The sequence below is a fragment of the Typopeltis vanoorti genome, chromosome 10 (genome assembly GCF_054136105.1).
Source record: "Typopeltis vanoorti isolate ZY-2024b chromosome 10, IOZ_Tvanoo_1.0, whole genome shotgun sequence".
NCBI lineage: Eukaryota > Metazoa > Arthropoda > Arachnida > Uropygi > Thelyphonidae > Typopeltis > Typopeltis vanoorti.
The window spans coordinates 104,270,275-104,289,827 of record NC_143558.1 but is presented as its reverse complement, the minus strand read 5'-3'; the positions used below and the strand labels follow the sequence as shown (position 1 = coordinate 104,289,827).

At 37.0% G+C, this 19,553-nt stretch overlaps 1 protein-coding gene across 4 annotated transcripts in view; it reads right to left on the bottom strand.

Moving 5' to 3' along the window:
• mv (lysosomal-trafficking regulator mauve) overlaps positions 1–19,553 on the bottom strand; it is a 1,073,830-nt gene that overhangs the window by 714,085 nt on the left and 340,192 nt on the right. For all 4 annotated transcript variants that reach the window (XM_090399251.1, XM_090399254.1, XM_090399252.1 and 1 more), the window contains exon 17: positions 17,400–17,516. In XM_090399251.1, the coding sequence (XP_090255377.1) occupies positions 17,400–17,516 (117 nt within the window). The remainder of the gene's footprint in view (positions 1–17,399; positions 17,517–19,553) is intronic.

Sequence of the window (19,553 nt, the reverse complement as noted above, 5' to 3'; positions counted from 1 at the left end):
TGTATTCCATCTCTCTGCTGGTTGATTCCACAGCTGCATTTCATCTAGTTAGCAAAGCTTGAGGCTTCCTCTTTGCCCATCTGCAGGGAAGCTTTCCATAGTTCTATTATTAAAGATGATTAAAGACACACTAGGGATTGGACCCAGTACCAGGGCTCCCAGATATTGACAGCATCGGCAGATCACAAGAGATGGGTATCTCTACTTCATGGCTCTGTCGATGGTGCTTCTCTTTGTTAATCTTACAAGGTGTCCCCTCAACATCAGTGGACTAGGGATGGGAGCAGATTACTACCAGGATATGAGTATGTATACCTTATTAGGACTAGAATTAATGCCCTGCCCATGTGGGGGCTGTACAGCTTGCTGGGGTAGAGATGACATTAACTGTAGGGCTGGCTGTTGCTACAGTGAAACCCTATCTCACATCTCTCAGTATCGTTTTCGAACACATGAAATCTGTGTATGGAGGCATGATGCAGTAGTCTCCATATTAAATAACCATTGAAGAAATAAAGGTTGGGAGACCATGGTAGAATCTCACTTTTGTACAGAGATAGGCATAACGAAACCAGATTTGATAATAAAGAAAGAAAAATAAGTATCGGTTACTAATGCCTAGGTACTGGGCACCCACTCACCTCTAGCCATCTTAACAAGGTTCAATATTACAAGCAGAACCAAGACCTTATAAGGCTAATACAAAAGGAGTTTGGGGTAACTCCTCACTTTACCGGTGCAACTATTTCTTTTTGCGGATTTTGGTGCTAAGCTAGTTATAAAGACCTCTCTTTATTAGGACTGACATACGGGGATTTTAAAATTCTGTCAAAATTTCTGCAGGACACACCGACAGCTTGGCGCTGCCATCAACGTATGAGAGTTTGGATACCTCGTGCCAGAATCGAGTCATCTCTTGTAAAGGCTTCAGCCTAGTAAGATTTGTAATTGTAATACTGCACTCTCAGTATGAAGTTGAATAAAAAAATAAATAAATAAATACTAACTGCTGGGGTGCTTAAGGGTCAACGCTGTATAACTGAGAGGAGACTTCCACATAGCCTTTAAAGGAATTCGGAGAATTGACCAGGGGTATTGACCTAATGTCCAATCCTCACCTTCTTGTGGTGCACCCCCATTGCATATCTACCTGGATACTGAACGAATGAGGATAAGCTGGCAATTTGGGATTTAGCCGAAAAATTGTGTTTTTATGGCTTAAACCAAAATACAAAATGATGGTACACATAACAAAATTTCATGCCGGCTAGAGCGTCGCCAGAATAAACAAGGTCCCCGTTGTTTTCACCAGGCAAACAGCAAAAAGTTAGCTACTAGAACAAATCCTAAAACACACTATTATCGGTACTATCAACATAAGAAGCCTGAATGGCAAAGAAATGGAGCTAGTGGAGGAATTAGATAAGTACCAGATCAACATAATAGGAGTGACTGAAACAAAAAAGACAAAAACTGGTCAGATCTTTTTGAGCAATAAATACAAAATGTTATATTCAGGCAATGACAATCAAGGAAAAGAAGAGTTGGCCATAGTATTCAACACTGAATACGAGGCTAATCTTCTTGAATGGCAGGCAGTTTCAAGTAGAGTGATGTGGGCAAATATCAGAATGGGAACAGGACAATGAGACTTATTTGCGCTTCGGCTCCCACAGAAGGTTCTACAAAGGTAGAAGTGGAGGGATTTTTTCGAGTCTTTAGAGAAAGTAACTGACACAATGAAAAAGGAAAAGTCGGTCCTTGTTGGGGAGCTAAATAGAAGAGTAGGAAATGATTGTCAGACATACAAAAATATTTTGGGAAAATTCGGAGAAAAGAGCAAAGCTAATAATAATGGCAAATACCTGTTGGATTTCCGCTCAGGACATGGACTGGTTATTAATAACACAATGTTCCAACATAAAAACGTGCATAAATTCACATGGAGAGAAGACACAGGGAATAAGAAAAGTCTCGGTGACTATGTTATTGTTGATAATGACGTTTTCTCTCTGGTGCAGGACACTAGAGTGTAGAGAGGATTAAAAATTGGAAGTGATCACCATTTAGTCCCGAGCAGGATAAAATTGAATTTCATATTGAAAAGAATGACATGTAAGAAAGTTTTAAAGCGAATAAAAGTTGAGCAGCTCTCAGAAGTGAACTGTAGACTAAAATACACAAAGATTATTGAAGAAAAAATGAAAGAGTTTGAGAACAGGAACCATACCTTGGAGATTCGGTGGCAAGCCTTGAAGAAAACACGCTTCATTCGGCCAGAGAGGCATGTGGTGAGGTTGTCTGCAAGGATAGAAAAATCAGAACTCAATGGTGGAAACAGGAAGTTAAAGAGGCGGTGAAGGAAAAGAAGAAAGCATATCAAAAGTTCCTGGCAAATAAATCTGCTAATGCTCTTAGAGAATACAGAGACAAATGCAAGAAAGCTAAACACTGTGGAAAACTAGCTAAACAAAAGTCATAGGAGGACTTTGGCAAGAATATAGAAAATAAATATCAAGAAGGTGGCAAAATATTTTGGAGATTATTGAAGAAGCTTAGAAATGGAGGAAAGAGTACTGTAAAAGGAGTTTGAGATGATAAAGGTGACATGAAAATGGGAGAAAAAGATATCCTTGAAGTATAGAGTAATTACTTCGAGAAATTGCTAAATGAAACAAGCTGTGATAGCACAGTGGTAAAAAACACTCAACAGGCATACAGTCAGGAATACATATCCATACTTGAAGTAGAAAAAGCCATCAAAGGCTTGAAATGTGGAAAGGCAGCAGCAGTAGATGATATTCGACCAGAAATGCTGAAGTATGGTGGTATAAAAGTCTTATAGTGGCTGCACTGCATAGTACTGAGTGTTCCTGGTAAGATTTATGCCACTATACTTGAAAAACGGTTGAGAAGAATTGTGGAAGAAAAGCTTGGTGAAGAACAAGCTGGATTCAGGCCAAATAGAGGCTGTCAGGATCAGATCTTCACTTTATGACAAACAGTGGAGAAATCATGGGAAAATAACAAAGACCTGTGTATAAGTTTTGTTGATCTGGAAAAGGCATATGACAAGGTGCTAAGAGAGAATCTATTCAATGGGCTACAGTTATATGGTGTCAATGTAGCATTATATCAAGCAATACTTAGTCTGTATTTGAGTTGTAAGTCAGCAGTTAAGAATTGAAGGAAGGAAGGAAGTAGAGGAAGATGGTCTAATGTTAAATCTGGTGTTAGACAAGGATGTACATTATCCCCTCTGATATCAAAATTGGAGATGTTAATGTCAGCTCTTTGCTTTATGCGGACGATGTTATACGTCTAAACAAATCTGCCCCAAGTCTACAATATTTCCTGACTAAATTGAATAACTGTTGTAATAGATATGGTATGAAGGTCAGCAATAGAAAGACAAGGAAAATAAGCAGAATAGTTGAAAATGTCAACTGCATTGTGAAAGGAGAACCTGTGGAACAAGTAAAACATTTCAGCTACTTATGCCCAATTTTTAGTGAAGATGGTAAGACGACAGAATCAACAAAGCTGGTATGGTAGGAAGTCAAATGAATAAATTCATATGGAATAAGAGAGAAATTAGTCAGAACACCAAATTAGCTTTATACAAGACAGTGCTCAAGCCAGTTTTAACTTATGGATCTGAGAGCGGGGTCAGAAGTTAAACACTTGACGAAAGACTTGAGACCACAGATATGAGAGTCTTGCGAAAGATTAGGGGCATGAAGATGACATCAATGGTAATATCATATTATAAACAAGGATATTAGGAAAGAACTTGATATTGTCAACATCCAGGAATGCGTTAACAGAGTTAATATCAGGTGGTGTGGTCACTTAAACAGAATGTGCGAGGAAAGATTAGCAAAACTAGTGTTCTCTGCCAGGTTGGCAAGAAAACAACCCAGAGGAAGACCAAGATATAGGTGGATTGATACGGTGCAATGTGCTTAGATGATAGATATATAAGATCTGATAATGTTCTAGTCTTGACAAGTAACAGACTGATTTGGAGGAAAATTGTAGATAGGAAGTTAGTAATGATGTAAATTTTTCATGTAGTACTATCATATCCTGTACACCCTCTTGAGGGTACATGGCAGGAATTTGATGATGATGATGATACTAACTGGTATCAAGTGTAAAGGGTACACAAATTTTAGGATGGATAGAGAGGATAGGAAAGGAAGGGGCATGCTGCTAATGATATCGGAATGATTTGAATCCAGTTAGAGTTGAGATGTGATTGTAGTACTACTACTAATAGTATTTCATGTGGCAGTGAGTCTGAAGCCATCTGATGTGAGGTGGCTTCAGATGGCCTCAGACTCGCTGAAGCCATCTGATGTGAAGTGAAATCTAACAAGATCAATTACATAGTGAGGGTGTTGTTACAAACCTGGTGCATCAGTTGCTAGTGATGAAGAAATGCATCAACAAACAGACAAGACCAGTGCAAAAAGAGTAATCATAATGGGCGACTTGAATTATCCAAATATTGATTGGGTAGCAGTAGAATCTCATGAGAAAAATGAAAATGCATTTATTGAGCTGTTGGGGACAACTTCCTCAAGCAGCATGTGACAGAAGGAACTCAAGGTCAAAGAGTGTTAGATTTGATTATAGTGTCATTGGGGCCTTTCAGTTAAATATGTAACTATTCTGCCTCCAGTTGGTGACAGTGATCATGCAGTACTCACTTGGGAAGTGGCTGAGTTTATGAATATTCCACTCAGAAAAGATTACATGCTGAACTACAAAACAGGCAATTATGACCAACTGAACAGTATGTTAAGTTCATTGGAATGGGAATTCCAATTGATGGATGGGAAGAATATCAACATTGCATGGGAAGCATTTAAACAATACTTAAATGATGCGATATCAGAATGTGTCCCGAGAGTTCGAAGAATAAACAGAGTAGGAGTCGAATGGATGTAATCTTATTAAGCAAGAGATTTGTAAGAAAGAGACGATGTGGAAGGAATACCGTTTGCATAAGGATGACATCCATTATGAACGTTATAAGCAGCAGGCTAGACTAGTCACAACTGTTGTACGGAAAGCAAAGTCTGATTATGAAAAGAAACTGGCTCTGCGTGCTAAGGACAACCCACAAGAATTCTATCAATATGCTGCATGTAAAAGAAAGAAGGCATAAGAAAGAATAACTCCTCTAAATACAGATGGAGTGAGGGTTACAGATGCAAAAGAGATTGTTCAACTAATGAATGCCCATTTTGTTAAAAGCTATCAACCTGGTGTATGTGACATTGATCTCACTACTACCTCTAAAATGGATGATGAAATTCAGGTATGTGAGGGCGAAGTATTAGAGCTGTTGCACAAACTGAGTGCAACAGCTCTAACCTGAACCAGGCTGTTTAATATGAGTCTTAGAACAGAAAAGATTCCACAGGAAGGGAAAGAATGTATGGTAATTCCATTGCATAAGGGTGGTGCAAAGACCGATGTATCCAACTATCGACCAATTAGTATCTCAGGAGTGATGGTGACAATTTTGGAAAAATTGGGTTGGGCTTGCATTCAGAAATGGGTTGACAATGAATCTCTACTTCGCAATTAGCAACATGGGTTTATTAAGGGAAGGTCATGTTTTAACAATTTGCTCATATTCTATAACAATGTTACCATGGAACTAGACAAGCGGAATGGATACAATATGATAATTTTGGATTTTTATAAGGCTTTTGACAGAATACAGTATAGTAGACTGTTGCCTAAATTAATCTTTAAAGGTACCTATGGCATGATTATAAATAATAATTTACACCAGGGATCTTCAACCTTTCAGACAATGTGGGCCGCATTAAAAATTTAAATGAAGCCTGCGGCCCACTAAGCTATACTGTGGTATTTAGAATTATAAGAAGCTTTCTGGATTCACAAGGAATGCTGTGCATATGAAACTTTACATAAAATCCTATAAAAATAAACAAACTCAGCTTTCAAAGCATAGGTAGGAGTCGGGTTCATGATAAGTAAATACAATCAATACTTGAAAAAAGATAATTTAATGAAGAAAACATTCGTTTTTTACAATGTCAATGGGCAACTTGGCAATGTTTTTCCTTGACCAGCTTGTCGATGTTGGCATCAATGTTGGAAGTTGCTATGCGCCGAGTATTCTTAAGATGTTGGTCCGTAATCTGAGTTCTTGTCTTGGACTTCACATGCTTCATTCTGGAGAAGAACTGTTCACATAAGTATGTGCTTCCTAACAAAGTGCACATATCTTCAAAGCATGCCAGCGAAGATTAGGGAATGCGTCCTCAGAAGTGTAGTCTTTGTAAAATGTAAGCAAGGGCACATTGAATAATTTTTCTCTCAAAGAAGAGTTGTTTTGAGTTCAAGCAGCTCCATTTGTACTGAGCCTGACATTTTGGCGGCATTGACACTGAATGGCATTGAAAATAAATCTAAAGAAGACTGTTGGTTACGAAAATCACTAAATCTCTACTCGAACTCGCTTCGCAACACGGCTAATTTTGTAGCGTATTCATCAAGAGACGAACAGTTCGACTCAGCGAGAAGCTGAAAATGAGTTAAGTCTTTTTTTGCGAGTTGTGTCTCCCAAAGTTTAAGCTTGGCCACAAAAGCTCTGATGTGATCAAACAGAGTGTGCACCAGTTGATCTTTGGATTGTAGTCACGTATTTAGGTCATTCATATGCAACGAGATGTCGGTGAGAAGGGCAAAGTATATCATCCACTTCAGATCATTAAATTCTGCAATCGGATTCCCCTTGGTTTGCATGAACTGCTGTGTTTCGCTCCTTTAAGTCAAAGACTATTTTAAGGACCTTCCCTCTGTTCAACCAATGCACATCACTATAATAAACCACATCACTGTGATCTGCTTCACACTCTTGGGTCAAAAACTCTTGGAATTGATGCTGAGTCAATCCTCTTATCCTAATAATGTTGACGACAATCACAATAACTTTTATGAGATTCTCAAATCTGATAGTTTTTGCACAGAAATGTTTTCCTTCTAGTTCTGGTTCTTTCTGTAGCAGCGCAACAAACCCTTCATTCTTTCCAACCATAGCAGGGGCACCATCAGTTACCACACCCTCAACATTGGTTAAACTGAGGTCGAAACGCTGGATCGTTTTCTTGGCGGCTTCAAGAATATCAGTGGCTTTCGTTGTTCCCTTCATAGGTACGAGCGATAGCAGTTCTGTCACATTGATTTGTTGATCAATGCCACGGACAAAGATAGTCAGTTGTGCTGTATCCTTCACACCTGTGCTCTCATCTAAAGCAAGTGAATATGACATAAATTTGGGCGACCTTTTTTTTGCAGTTCCTTCAATGACATTGGTAAGTTCTTCAACACATCGTGCTACAGTTATCCCAGACAAACTCATTTTTTTAAACACTTCCTTATTATTTGGACACAGAATATCCCCAGCAGTGATGAGACACTCTTTCACAAACCTATAAATACAAGAGGATCTTGTATTTATAGGTTTTATATGAAAATAACGAAGTATCGAGAAAGGCACTAGACAACACACTCGAACGAACTATTGCTTCAGCCATCTACCGGCGACGTTAGTACTAGTACTTGAGTACTGCTTGGAGCTGGTAGATGGCTGAAGAACCATGTCTATTTAATATTTATTTTTATAGGATTTTAAGAAAAGTATCAAATGCACAGCTTTCCTTGTGAATCTGGAAAGCATCTTACAATTCCAAATACCGCAGTATAGCTTAGTGGCCCACACGCTTCATTAAATTATTTTTTTATTTAATCGCATTTTGATGTTAAGTAGTTATTTTTTCAAAACGGCTGGCAGACCACGGCAAAGATCTCCGCAGGCCGCCTGTGGCCTGCGAACCATGCATTGAAGACCACTGATTTACATGATAAACACAGTAATTAACTTTAATGAAATGAAAGTACAGATATTTCACTTTTTTAAAAGCAAATTACCTCCATGTAATTTATTGAGCACTCAGATCCGGGCGCTAGTTTCATTAAGAAAAAATAGCAGATATCTATTTCGAAAGCAGATAAAGGAAAAGTGGTAGTGGTAATGAATAAGGCTAACTATGGAGAGAAAAATAGACTGCCTTTTACAGGACACCTCTATCTATCTAGAAATTAATTATAAACCTACAAAAATGCAAATCAAAAAATTAAATAAGCTGCTTGATGAAGTTGTTAGCTAGAATCAAAATACTGTGGACAAGTTGCACACTCATTTTGGAAGAATTCCTGGTTAATATGGCCTCCCAAAAATTCATAAAGAAGGTTATCCAGTAAGACCATTATGAACTGTGTTGACTCTCCCACCTATAGAATTGATAAATTTCTGTCATGTTTATTAACTGCCCACAATGGACAATTCAGATCATTCATCAAGAATTCCACACATTTTCTTGAAAAAAATCAAGGCTATTCAAATACAAGAGTCAGATTTGTTAGTCAGCTTTGATGCTGTTTCCTTCTTTACCAACATTCCATTATCTGACAATGTTAATTTACTATACGAGGATTACCCTCCTGATATTGCAAACATTTTTGAATTTGTTATGCAATCAGGATATTTCAGCTGGAAAAACAAGACCTATAGACAAGTTGAAGGTACTGTCATGGGTAGCCCTCTGTCTCCACCTTTGGCAAACTATTTTTTGAACCATCTAGAAGGCACCTTGTTCTCATCTCCAACTGTCTTACTGGTTTCATTATGTTGATGACGTCTTTGCTATTTGGCCTCATTCTGAAAATGAACTTACCACTTTCCTACAACAGATCAATAGCCTTCACCCATGCATTCAGTTCACACCATGGAAAAAGAAAAGGCTGGTAGTTTACCCTTCTTGGACATCAGCCTTACACACAGCCTCTGGTAATTGATCAACCAGTATTTATCAAAAAGCTACCTTTACTGGCATATACATCCATCAAAAGTCTTCTCATCACACCACTCAAAAAATTGGAGTTATCAAGTCCTTAATTAATAGAGAACATAAAAGGTGTGCTCCTCTCCTTCAAGCTTACAAGATCTTCTCACTTTCAAAAAGTTATTGGAATTTAATGGTTACAACCCTAATCAAATCCAGCAGATAATTGACTCCTATATTTCAACACCTCAGGATTCTTCAACAGTGGTCTGTTGAAGAATCCTGAGGACATACTATTGTGCACTATTGAGAACATACTAATGTGCACAGAGTTCCAATCCCTTATATTTCTGGCATCTTGGAACCAGTTGGTAGAATTTTGAAGAAGTATCATCTCATTCCCATATATTTTCTGACCAACAAAATTTCTCATCTGTTGCCATCTACAAAAGACAAACTGGCATTTATCACATACAGTGGGAATGTAATCTAACATACCTTGGACAACAGGCTGTTCTGTAGAAAAAATAATTAATGAACATCAATATTATATTGAATCTCAAAAGTCTTGTCGGGCACAACATATTGACACTAAACAAAATATCCAGCAGGATAAAGCTTGTCATCTCCATAGATGCAGGTTTAAATATGAACACCTTTTCAAAGCAAGTTGTGAAACCCTTTTACATCAGCCAAATCTGAATCAGAATGATTGTCTGTCTCTCCCAAAAGTTTGGGAGATTCTTATTTTATGTAACCATCAAAAATAGTTGTTTAATAATATTTTTAATATTATTTATCAATACCAATTTCTAGCACACGGCAACAGTTTTTAATTAGTAAACCACCGCCTGCTGTATGTACTTTGTAATCCAGTTCCTTTGCTTGCCTGTTTCTACACACTGATGATGTACTGTTATTTTCAGTATGAAATATCTATACTTTCATTTCATTAAAGTTAATTACTGTGGTTATTGTGTAATTTATTAATTATGTTGCACAAATTGGAGAAATATGGGTTTGGATTATAGATTATTAGCATGGATAACAGAATGGCTGACAAACAGATATCAAAAAGTGGTATATGGGGGATGTGAGTCTGCAAGAGTTAAGGTAACCAGTGGTGTACCACTAGGATCAGTGCTTGTTTCACTGTTATTCAATCTATACATTAATGATATTGGGAAGGATTTGACAAGCAACACACAGCTATTTGCTCATGATGCAAAGATAGGTAGGGTAATCAGGAATGCTGCTGATATGCAGTACTTCTAGAATGATTTGAATAGGCTGGAATTTTGGGCATGAGAAAATGAATGTCAGTTGAAAGTCAGTAAATGTAAAGTCATGCACTTGGGTGTGATTACATATCCAATGTTGTATTATATTTGTGGGATTATGCTAGAAGAAACTGATGAGGCTAAGTATCATGGAGTGTTAGTAGGTAAGAAGTTGAAGTTCAGGGGCAATGTACCAAAGATTGCAAACAGAACTGAAAAATAATTGCAATACTGAAACGAACATTCACATGTAAACATAAGGATATCATTTTGCCTCTTTACAGGGCCTTGATATCACAAGGTCTTATAAGATAACACCTTGAGGTCTTATCTCATAAGTCCTTACTTGGACTATTTTGCACAGGTCTGGTCTTCTGGTTTCCGTTGTAATTCTGATATATTAGAGAGAGAGTGCAAAGGAGAGTTAAAAATGATATCTAGATTATGGAATATTGATTATGAAGATAGATTGAGAATTTGAGACTGCAGACACTAGCAAACAGGAGAAAGAGTGGCGATATGATCGAGACTTACAAACTCCTGAAAGGATTTCAGTTGATGGAATTTTTCACTTTATTGAGGGTAGGGGAAGGACAAGAGAGCATCCTTGAAAGCTGAGAATGAATGCTGCTAAGGGGATGAGGGCTAGATTTGTCTCTCATAGGGTGGTGCGTGATTGGAATGGATTGCCATTAAATGTTGCGAGTGCAAGCACTGTGAATGAATTCAAGAATAAGTATGATAGTTGGTGCATGTAGTATGTGGCCTCCCTCGTCATGTCTCTTACTCCCTAGAGGTCTCTCTTAATAATAATAATAATAATAATATAAAGGAATAATTCTGCCCTTCTTCAACTCCTTTGAGACCTTGAGCAGAACCAAGATATAAATGAAACAGCCTGGTCAGAGGAACAGCCAGTTCCTTTGTACATTCTCATAAAATGCAAGCTGATATCCCATCTAATCCAACCACTTTATTTGCACTGGGATTCTGCAAGTCCTATGTACTTCCTAAGTACTAAGTAATTCATCAACCTCTATTCTCACATCAGGCCCAGTAAAAAAAAACAATATCCTCTCTTGGTTAACATACTCCTGCAATGTGGTAACTCAGTAACCCAACTATTTTGCCTTCTGTCACTGCACTTCCACAGCATTCATTAAAGTTATCCTTCCACAGTCATTGTTCCTCATACTAACCACATAATAAAAGAATTTTCTGGTATTTCCTTTGCTTGACTGAATAATTTTTTTTTTTTTTTTGCATAATCTAATTTTGCCTTCCTTACCATGTTGATCACCTTTCTTGCTTGTGCCTTGCACTATTGGTGAGCTGTGCTGTTCACCTTCTCCTTACATGCCTGAACAACTGTCTTTTTTTTTTATGCAGATCCTGTTTAACGACACTACTTATCTCTCTCTTTCTCACTCTTCTCTTGTATGTTAAAATTTCTACTTTTAATAAATAAATAAATTAAAATTTCTTTAACATTTTTAAACCCTGGGTTGAATATTGAGAGATAACTTCCATGATTGACTGTCCTGACATTGGGTATAGAATCTGATAATGCTTCCTTTCTTGCTTCCTTGACTATTCCCCATGCACTGCTAACATCCTGCCTTTACAGATTTTTATGCCATGGCATTTCAAGTTGTCTTTGAAGCTTGTTACAATCATCTGCATTGTAGTTCCACATGTACTCCTTTTTAACTGAACATTCCACATATTTCGCAACCCAAATCAAGACTACATGTTCACCCTCCTCAAACAGAAGCAATGTGGCCTCCTTAGTTATGGTCAGATCTTCCAACTCTATGATCAGATCAAACACTTTCATACCCAGAGTCACATGCTGCTTCAAGTAATTATCTCTTATATACACTGTCACTGCACATTCTATCTCTGTAACTACATCATCTGCTGTTAACCAGGTCTCACTAAGACCTATAATGTTTGGCAAGTTTGCACTTATCAATGCTAAAAACTCCTCCTCTTATTTTTGATAATTCAAGCTTTAATACATATTATACATATATATATATATATATATATGAACTGTAACATTTCCTTAAGCTCCCAACCACCTTAACATGCTGTATTGACTGTCCCATCAATACTGTTTCTGAGAGGTTAGATTTAGCATTTTTTGGTGATTCTTGCACTTACTCGTCACATGGGTGCCTGCACACATACTCATCTACATCTGCCATAAATGTTTCAGTTTTCCTGACTTTATACTTTCAGGGAACAAAACTCTCTCTAGACATCTAATTATGAATCCATTTAAGAGCAGTCCATCAGCATTATAAGTCATTCCATTCATCAAATTCAGACTATACATCAACAAACTACACATCATTTCCTCTAAAACTAATCATTGATTCATTTGCTATAACTGACTCCTCCTCAATTTGCATCTTTCACAGAATGGAAGCAGATATACAATCTTCACCCTCTATCTCTTCTTTCAATATCCCCTTCACATCCTTCTTTATACAATACCTCTCACCTCTGGAGGTCATCACTGTCATTACACCTTACTTTTTTTTGCATCCTGATTGTTGTACTAATATTATTAATTTTTGCAACAGGAAAAGATTCTATCACCCTTTTATTAAGTGCTCCTCTTAATATACAATCACCATTAAAATTATTTCTCCTTTCCCTGTTTCTCTGTTTTATTTGTATGATCTTGTTCCTATCCTCACACCTATTCTGTTTTTCTCTTCTCTGCTCTACTAATCTTGACTGAAATCTTTTAATTTCATGCCTTGTTTTGTTACGGCCTATCTGTAAGCACACCATTTCCTTCTTGAGATCCTCACTGTTCTCCTACCCATCTACCACTGTGCTTTCAACATTAACATTTTACAGATTTCTGTCAATATTATTATTATTATTATTATTATGTGACATGTCCAAGGAGTCCAATGACTCATTGAGGGAGGGCACCTACTCTACAACTCTCCATCTCCACCACCACCACTCCATCCACTAACTACAGCAAACTGCTACTACCATCATCACCTACATTAATGCCATCTACTGCCCACCACTTGTATTTTTTTGTCTGTAAATCAGGTGTTTTCTCAAGGCTGATTTGTCTGTATAAATCAGTTATCTAATCTACTATTGAGTATTTTGTTCTCACCAACCAAATGTTTGTGAAGTTTATATCCAAATGTTTATATCCTTTTGCCAGGATGAGATCAGAAAAATACTGTCCAAATTAGACGTAAAAAAGTCTCCTGGCCCTGATAGCATTCTCCCAATTGTCCTGAAAGTTTGCGCACCAGAACTGACTCCTATCCTATGTCACCTATATATACTCTCTTGCTCTACTGGAATATATCCCACAAACTGGAAATTGGCCTATATTCAGCCTATTCCCAAGCAGAGTGACAAGTCATTGCCGTCGAACTACTGCCCTATCTCGCTTACCTCAGTCCTGTCAAAAGTAATGGAAAAAATCATCAATTCCCAACTCCTACATTACCTTGAAGACACCCACCTAATAAATGACTTCCAGTATGGATTCCGTCGCTGCTGATCAACAGGAAATCTGATCACATATGACACCCATCTCTGGGCAAATGCCATGGAAAAGTTTGGTGAATCTCAAGTGGTTGCACTTGAAATCTCCAAAGGATTTGACCAGGTCTGGCACAAAGGCTTACTACGCAAACTACCATCATTCAGGCTGACTCAGGACTTCTGTAGTTGGATTGCCAGCTTTCTGTCTGGATACACACTCTGTGTGATGGTGGATGGCTCCCTATCCTCTCACCATTCAATTAATGCTGGGGTTCCACAACATTCTGTCCTCTTCCTGCTATTTATCAATAACCTACCTCAATTGACCTCCAACCCAATACAGTTTGGCAGACAACAGCATACTACACTCCTCGCTTGCATTTGATAAACCTTACCCTACACAACTCACCTCAACCTACAGAACATCAACTACCACCACCATCCTTAATTCTGATCTCCAAGCCATCCTACAATGGGGTTAGATAACCTAATCAATTTCAATGCTAATAAAACCCAGTTCTGTACTATTTCCCATAAAAAAGAACCATTTTTCCTAGTATCTTTTTTGACGATACTCCAATTTCCAGACAATTTGAGATCTCTCTTCTTGGAATTACCCTCACCTTAAAACCTCTCCTGGCATAAACACAGCACAACCACTGCATCCTCAGCTTCAAAAAACTAGGATTTCTCTTTCACTCAAGATGTTACTTCACCCCTGAACAGCTGTTAACATTATACAAATCACAAATCTGCCCAGCTATTGAATACTGCTCCCACATATGGGGTGGGGCACCTAAAAGCTCTCTCAAAGTGCTTGACTCTGTATTGAACAGAGGAGAGCAATTAGACTTAGTAATGACCCATCCCTTACCAACTCTTCCCCCCACTTTCACACAGACGTATGGTTTCTGCAATATGTGTATTCTACAAATATTTCAATGGGAAATGCTGATCTGAAATAACATCAATAATTCCTCCACTCAGTACTAAGCTCATTGTAACACATGCAGCTGCTGCTCAACATCCCTTCACAGTACACCTAGAAACTAACAGAACAAGTTTCTTTTCCTCCTCCTTCATCCCTGCAACTTCTGCACTGCAGAACAGTCTCCCACCTGCTGTATTCCCCAAGGAATACAATTTACAGTCATTTAAATCAAATGTAAATAAGTTCCTCCTTTCCCAACCCACTACTCATACACGGTACCAATGCACTATAGGTTGACCAACCAACCTCGTATATGAACACAGCATTTGAAAAAAAAAATAAAAAAGGCACTCTCTCTCTCTCTCATAAGACTTACTACATATGTGCTCCCAAACATACTTTCTTTCCACCAATCTTTCAATTTTCGTATATCAACTCACCCAACAAAGACATCTTGGCTGCCATACATCGATGCTTTACTGACAACTTCAATACAATTATACAAGAAGTTTTTCTTATATCTAAATAACTCAATCTCTCATACTTGCATATAAAACAAAAAAAAAAATACCATAAATCAATTTAATATTATTAACTAAAATTAGAAAAACTTACTTTTCTTTCAGCAGCATTCCAAACACACAATTTAAACTATGTGTCACCTCATGAGAGAGTTTTTTAAAGTCTTACACTTTGAGACTATATATAACTACTATTACTACTAAATATGCTTGGGGGTTGGTTTTATATTTGTGAGGGAAAATGCAGGCACATACAAAGGAAAACCAATCCTCAAGCCTAAGATTAACTCTGTACTGGAAACAAAATCATGCCAATCATAACTGTGATGACCAAATACACATAGCATGAGATTAATCACACCATATACAGGATGGCTTGTAAATATCTTCTCCTTCCCTTTTATTCTCTCAAATACTTCTTAAAATATTTAATAAAACTTTATTATTTTTTGTTACTTACATATACAGACATGAATCATGTATAAACTAGGTAGCTACATACATAAATTTATAATTAACATATTCTCCAGCTGTAACTACCCACTTCCTTCTTAAAGCTATACAAATTCACTGCTTCTATAATCCACTACTGTAGTCATTTCACATACTTTCTATTCTTTGCCATCTCTTTGAAAACCTACTTCAGCTAAGTGCAACAAATTCCTGTCATCTATCTTACACAATAAATCAATCAATTTCATAGTGATCATGATAAAAAAAAAATCCTTCTATGCAATTAATTATAACATCTAATAAAAACTTGGGTGAATTTTGAGCCATAATCCAATATTAGGTGTAGAAAAAAACCTGTTTAGTGGGATGATGATTTCCTTTCTCCTACAGCAAAATTTCTTTTAATATACAATCAGTTGAGATTTATTAGTTGTTTTACCAGTGCAATTTGGAATTTGAATTCTCTATCAACCAAAAACACAAAACTCTTTACATTCATATAATAAAACCTGTCCGCTAACAACTAATAATTGGTAACACTATCTACCAATAATTGTCCGGACACCACTGTTATTTGAAGTTATGGAACATTCCAGATTTGTTAATAACATAAAAAACAGTGTGCAGATAGTAGGAAGCAGTATTTCATCATATCAGCTGAATACAGGTGACATGACATGAACTCGATGACTTCGAGAGAAGTGTCATCATGGGCAGTCACATTGATGGCATGTCCATACATGCCATCGGCACTCAACTGGAGCATCCAAAATCAATGGTTGGCAATGTGATCAACAAACAGAGACATTCTGGCATCACAAGTGCAGGAAAATATCCAGGGCGGCTGCCAAAAAAGACTGACAGGGAGAGGAAGGTGTTAAAACAGGTGGCATGCAAAAACCAGCTACAATCGGCACAGACCATCTGTGATGAGTTGCAGAGCTCCAGTAACACCATGATGAGCTTTAATACTGTACGAAAAGAACTCCATTTGGGATTCTATGGAAGAGCAGTGGCACACAAGCCAAACATCACAACAACGAACAAGGCAGTTTGTCTGGCCTTGTGCAAAGAGCATGTTAACTGCACAATTGACTAGTGGAAAACAGTACTATGGAGTGATGAATCAAAGCTCACCTGTTTCAAGTCTGATGACAGGGTGTGGTTGTGGAAGCAGCCTGGTTTAACGCTTGATACCAAGTGTGTTGTACCCTCAGTAAAGTTTGGTGGGGGAGGAGTAATGGTGTGGGGTGCATTCAGCTGGTTTGGAGTGGATCCACTGGTTATTGTCTGTTGTTCCATAAAGGCAACTCAGTACCTGGATATTCAGGATAATCATGTGCTACTCACACTGTGGAGTTTTGTGGAACGGACCTATGCTACTATCAAGATGACAAAGCCCCATGCCACAAAGTTGCAGCTGTTATGGAGGGGTATGAAAAGATGGGTGTGCACCCCTGATAGCACAGAGTTCTGACCTCAACCGATTGAATACCTGTGGGATGAATTGGAGTGCCAACTGAGGCCCAGAATAGCAAGTCTTTGATCTGTCGCTAAACTCAATGCTGCTTTAATGGAGGAATGGAGACAAATTCAACCTGATGTTTGCCACACACTGGTGGAAAGCCTTCCCCAAAGGGTCCAGAAGTGATCAAAGCCAAAGGTGGACATACCCAATATTAGGGTTCACCTGCTGGTATCAATTGTAAATTGCTAAAGTGTCCAGACAATTATTGGTAGATAGTGTATATCCATTTTTAATACTACTTTCTTAATCACAAATACTTACATTTATTCATACTAAATTTTAAATCCCACTTCCCTGTCCACTCTTCCAATCTTTTTTTATCATCCTGTAAAGAACCGAGATCAACTGAACATAACACTCTACCCAGCTTCACATTATCTGTAAAGAGAGAAATTTAATTTTTAATATCTTAACCAAAATCAATTTAAATATATTAAACAATGAGGGCCATAACAATGTACCACAGGGCATCCAATCCCAGTTCAAAAACTAATCACTGTTTTCTACTTAACCAAATTCCTACATTATTTATTTATTTTATTTTTAATTTTTTCATATTAGTTCCACACAAAAGATTGCAAAATCTATAGCATATTATTGATATGTGTGGGCATTAATTTGGTAATCATCAGTACCAGTTTGGTACATTTTAATCAGTGGATTCTTATATGATATGCTAACAATCTTATAAGATAAGCTTTCCAAAAGTCCAAAGAAACACACCACAGCTCTTAGCTTAACCTATTTCTGGTGTGACGTCTTCATAAAAATAAATAAATAAATAAATAAATAAATAAGGTTTGTTATAATCAAATCTCTCCTTAAAAAAGTTTGCTACTCCCAACAAGTAATCTCTATCAAGGATATGCAGGATATGATTTCTAATTAAATTTTTCATTATCTTGTCTGTGACACTAAGGTGACTAAATTTAAATGAACTTTCCACATCATGCAATGAACTACCCATTGAAATGTTGTAGCACTTGCTTATGCCAAGCAAGACATAAGCATTTCATTATTATTGGATTAGCTCACATATTTACACACCAAGATTTTTAATGATTGACAAGAGAATTGAATGAGCTAATAATTTTAAATATTAGTAACAAATTGCATTTATTATGTGCATAAATAAAGTGAAGTTTAAAAGTATGCTAACTTTCAAAAAGACACTATACAATTGCAATGTCATAAAATCCAGTATTCCTGGTTATTATTATCACAATCATAAGACTAACACTCTTATGGTTTCAATTCTCATGATAAGAAAATTAGGTAATGGAATATAAGACTAGTACCAAAAGTGAGAGTCTCAATCTTATGAGTTTATTGATGAGACTTCATGAGGTAGTACTCGGAAATAATAGCATAACAAATGAAATTTTAACCATGTGTCAGTAGTGTAGATTTTGAAATCGCACTAGATCACATTATTTTTGTCAAAGGAATTGAAAAGAAAGAGGAATTATACATATGGATATATATATATATATATATATATAAATAAAATTAGTTTAAATGACTATATACCGAGAATGAAAAAACAACAAGGTTTAATATTAAGATACAACTAGTTTCGTTGAATGATTCAGCTTCTTCAGGTATCACAGGTAAAGAATTATACAAAAAATGACAGAGACATGATAAAATTACATTAACAGATCTAGTATAAAAGACAAGTACATTTAAAAACAGGAATGCGAGCTTCAGTTCTAATTAAAGTCGGCTATGTGCGTGAGCTGCCACTAGTGTGCCAATACTGAATAGTGGCAATGTGTGCATCAGAGAGAGATTGAAACTAAGGCTGTTGTTAATATGTGATGAATCTAGTAAAATTTCTTTGGATTCGATGATCTTTCTTTCGAGTTCATCATAACACACATGGATGAACAAGGGTTGTGGCCCTTCCCTTAATGCATAACATTAGACATATCCGCAAGGAGATGTGTTTTGCATTATGGGAGATACTGAGATAGGAGTGTTGGTAGCTTGCTCCACCTTTTCAAGGAGTGCCCTGGTGTTGTACCACCTTACCCCAGTCCTGAAGATACTTTCAGGTGCAAACTTTGTTTGCTCACACTTGGATAAAGGATTAAACTAAAATTTATTATTATTTTATCACTATACTGAGGGCCAACCGCAATAACTAACTGTGTATGGTGTTGAAGCTGGTGTAATATAGTTCGTTGATTTGGAGTTTATTAGTGCAAGATCAGCAGAGGTCATACTGCACCAAACCAAAGGTCACAGTTATACTTCCATGTTTAGAAACAATAAGAAATAATAAACAGATAAAATAGTAAATACCATGTTAGGTGCAAATGATAAATTTTAAAAATTCAGTAAAGCAAAGGCAGTATCTACATATAAATAGAAATTATAATCAAATATACAAATATTAATTCTTTTTAAAAA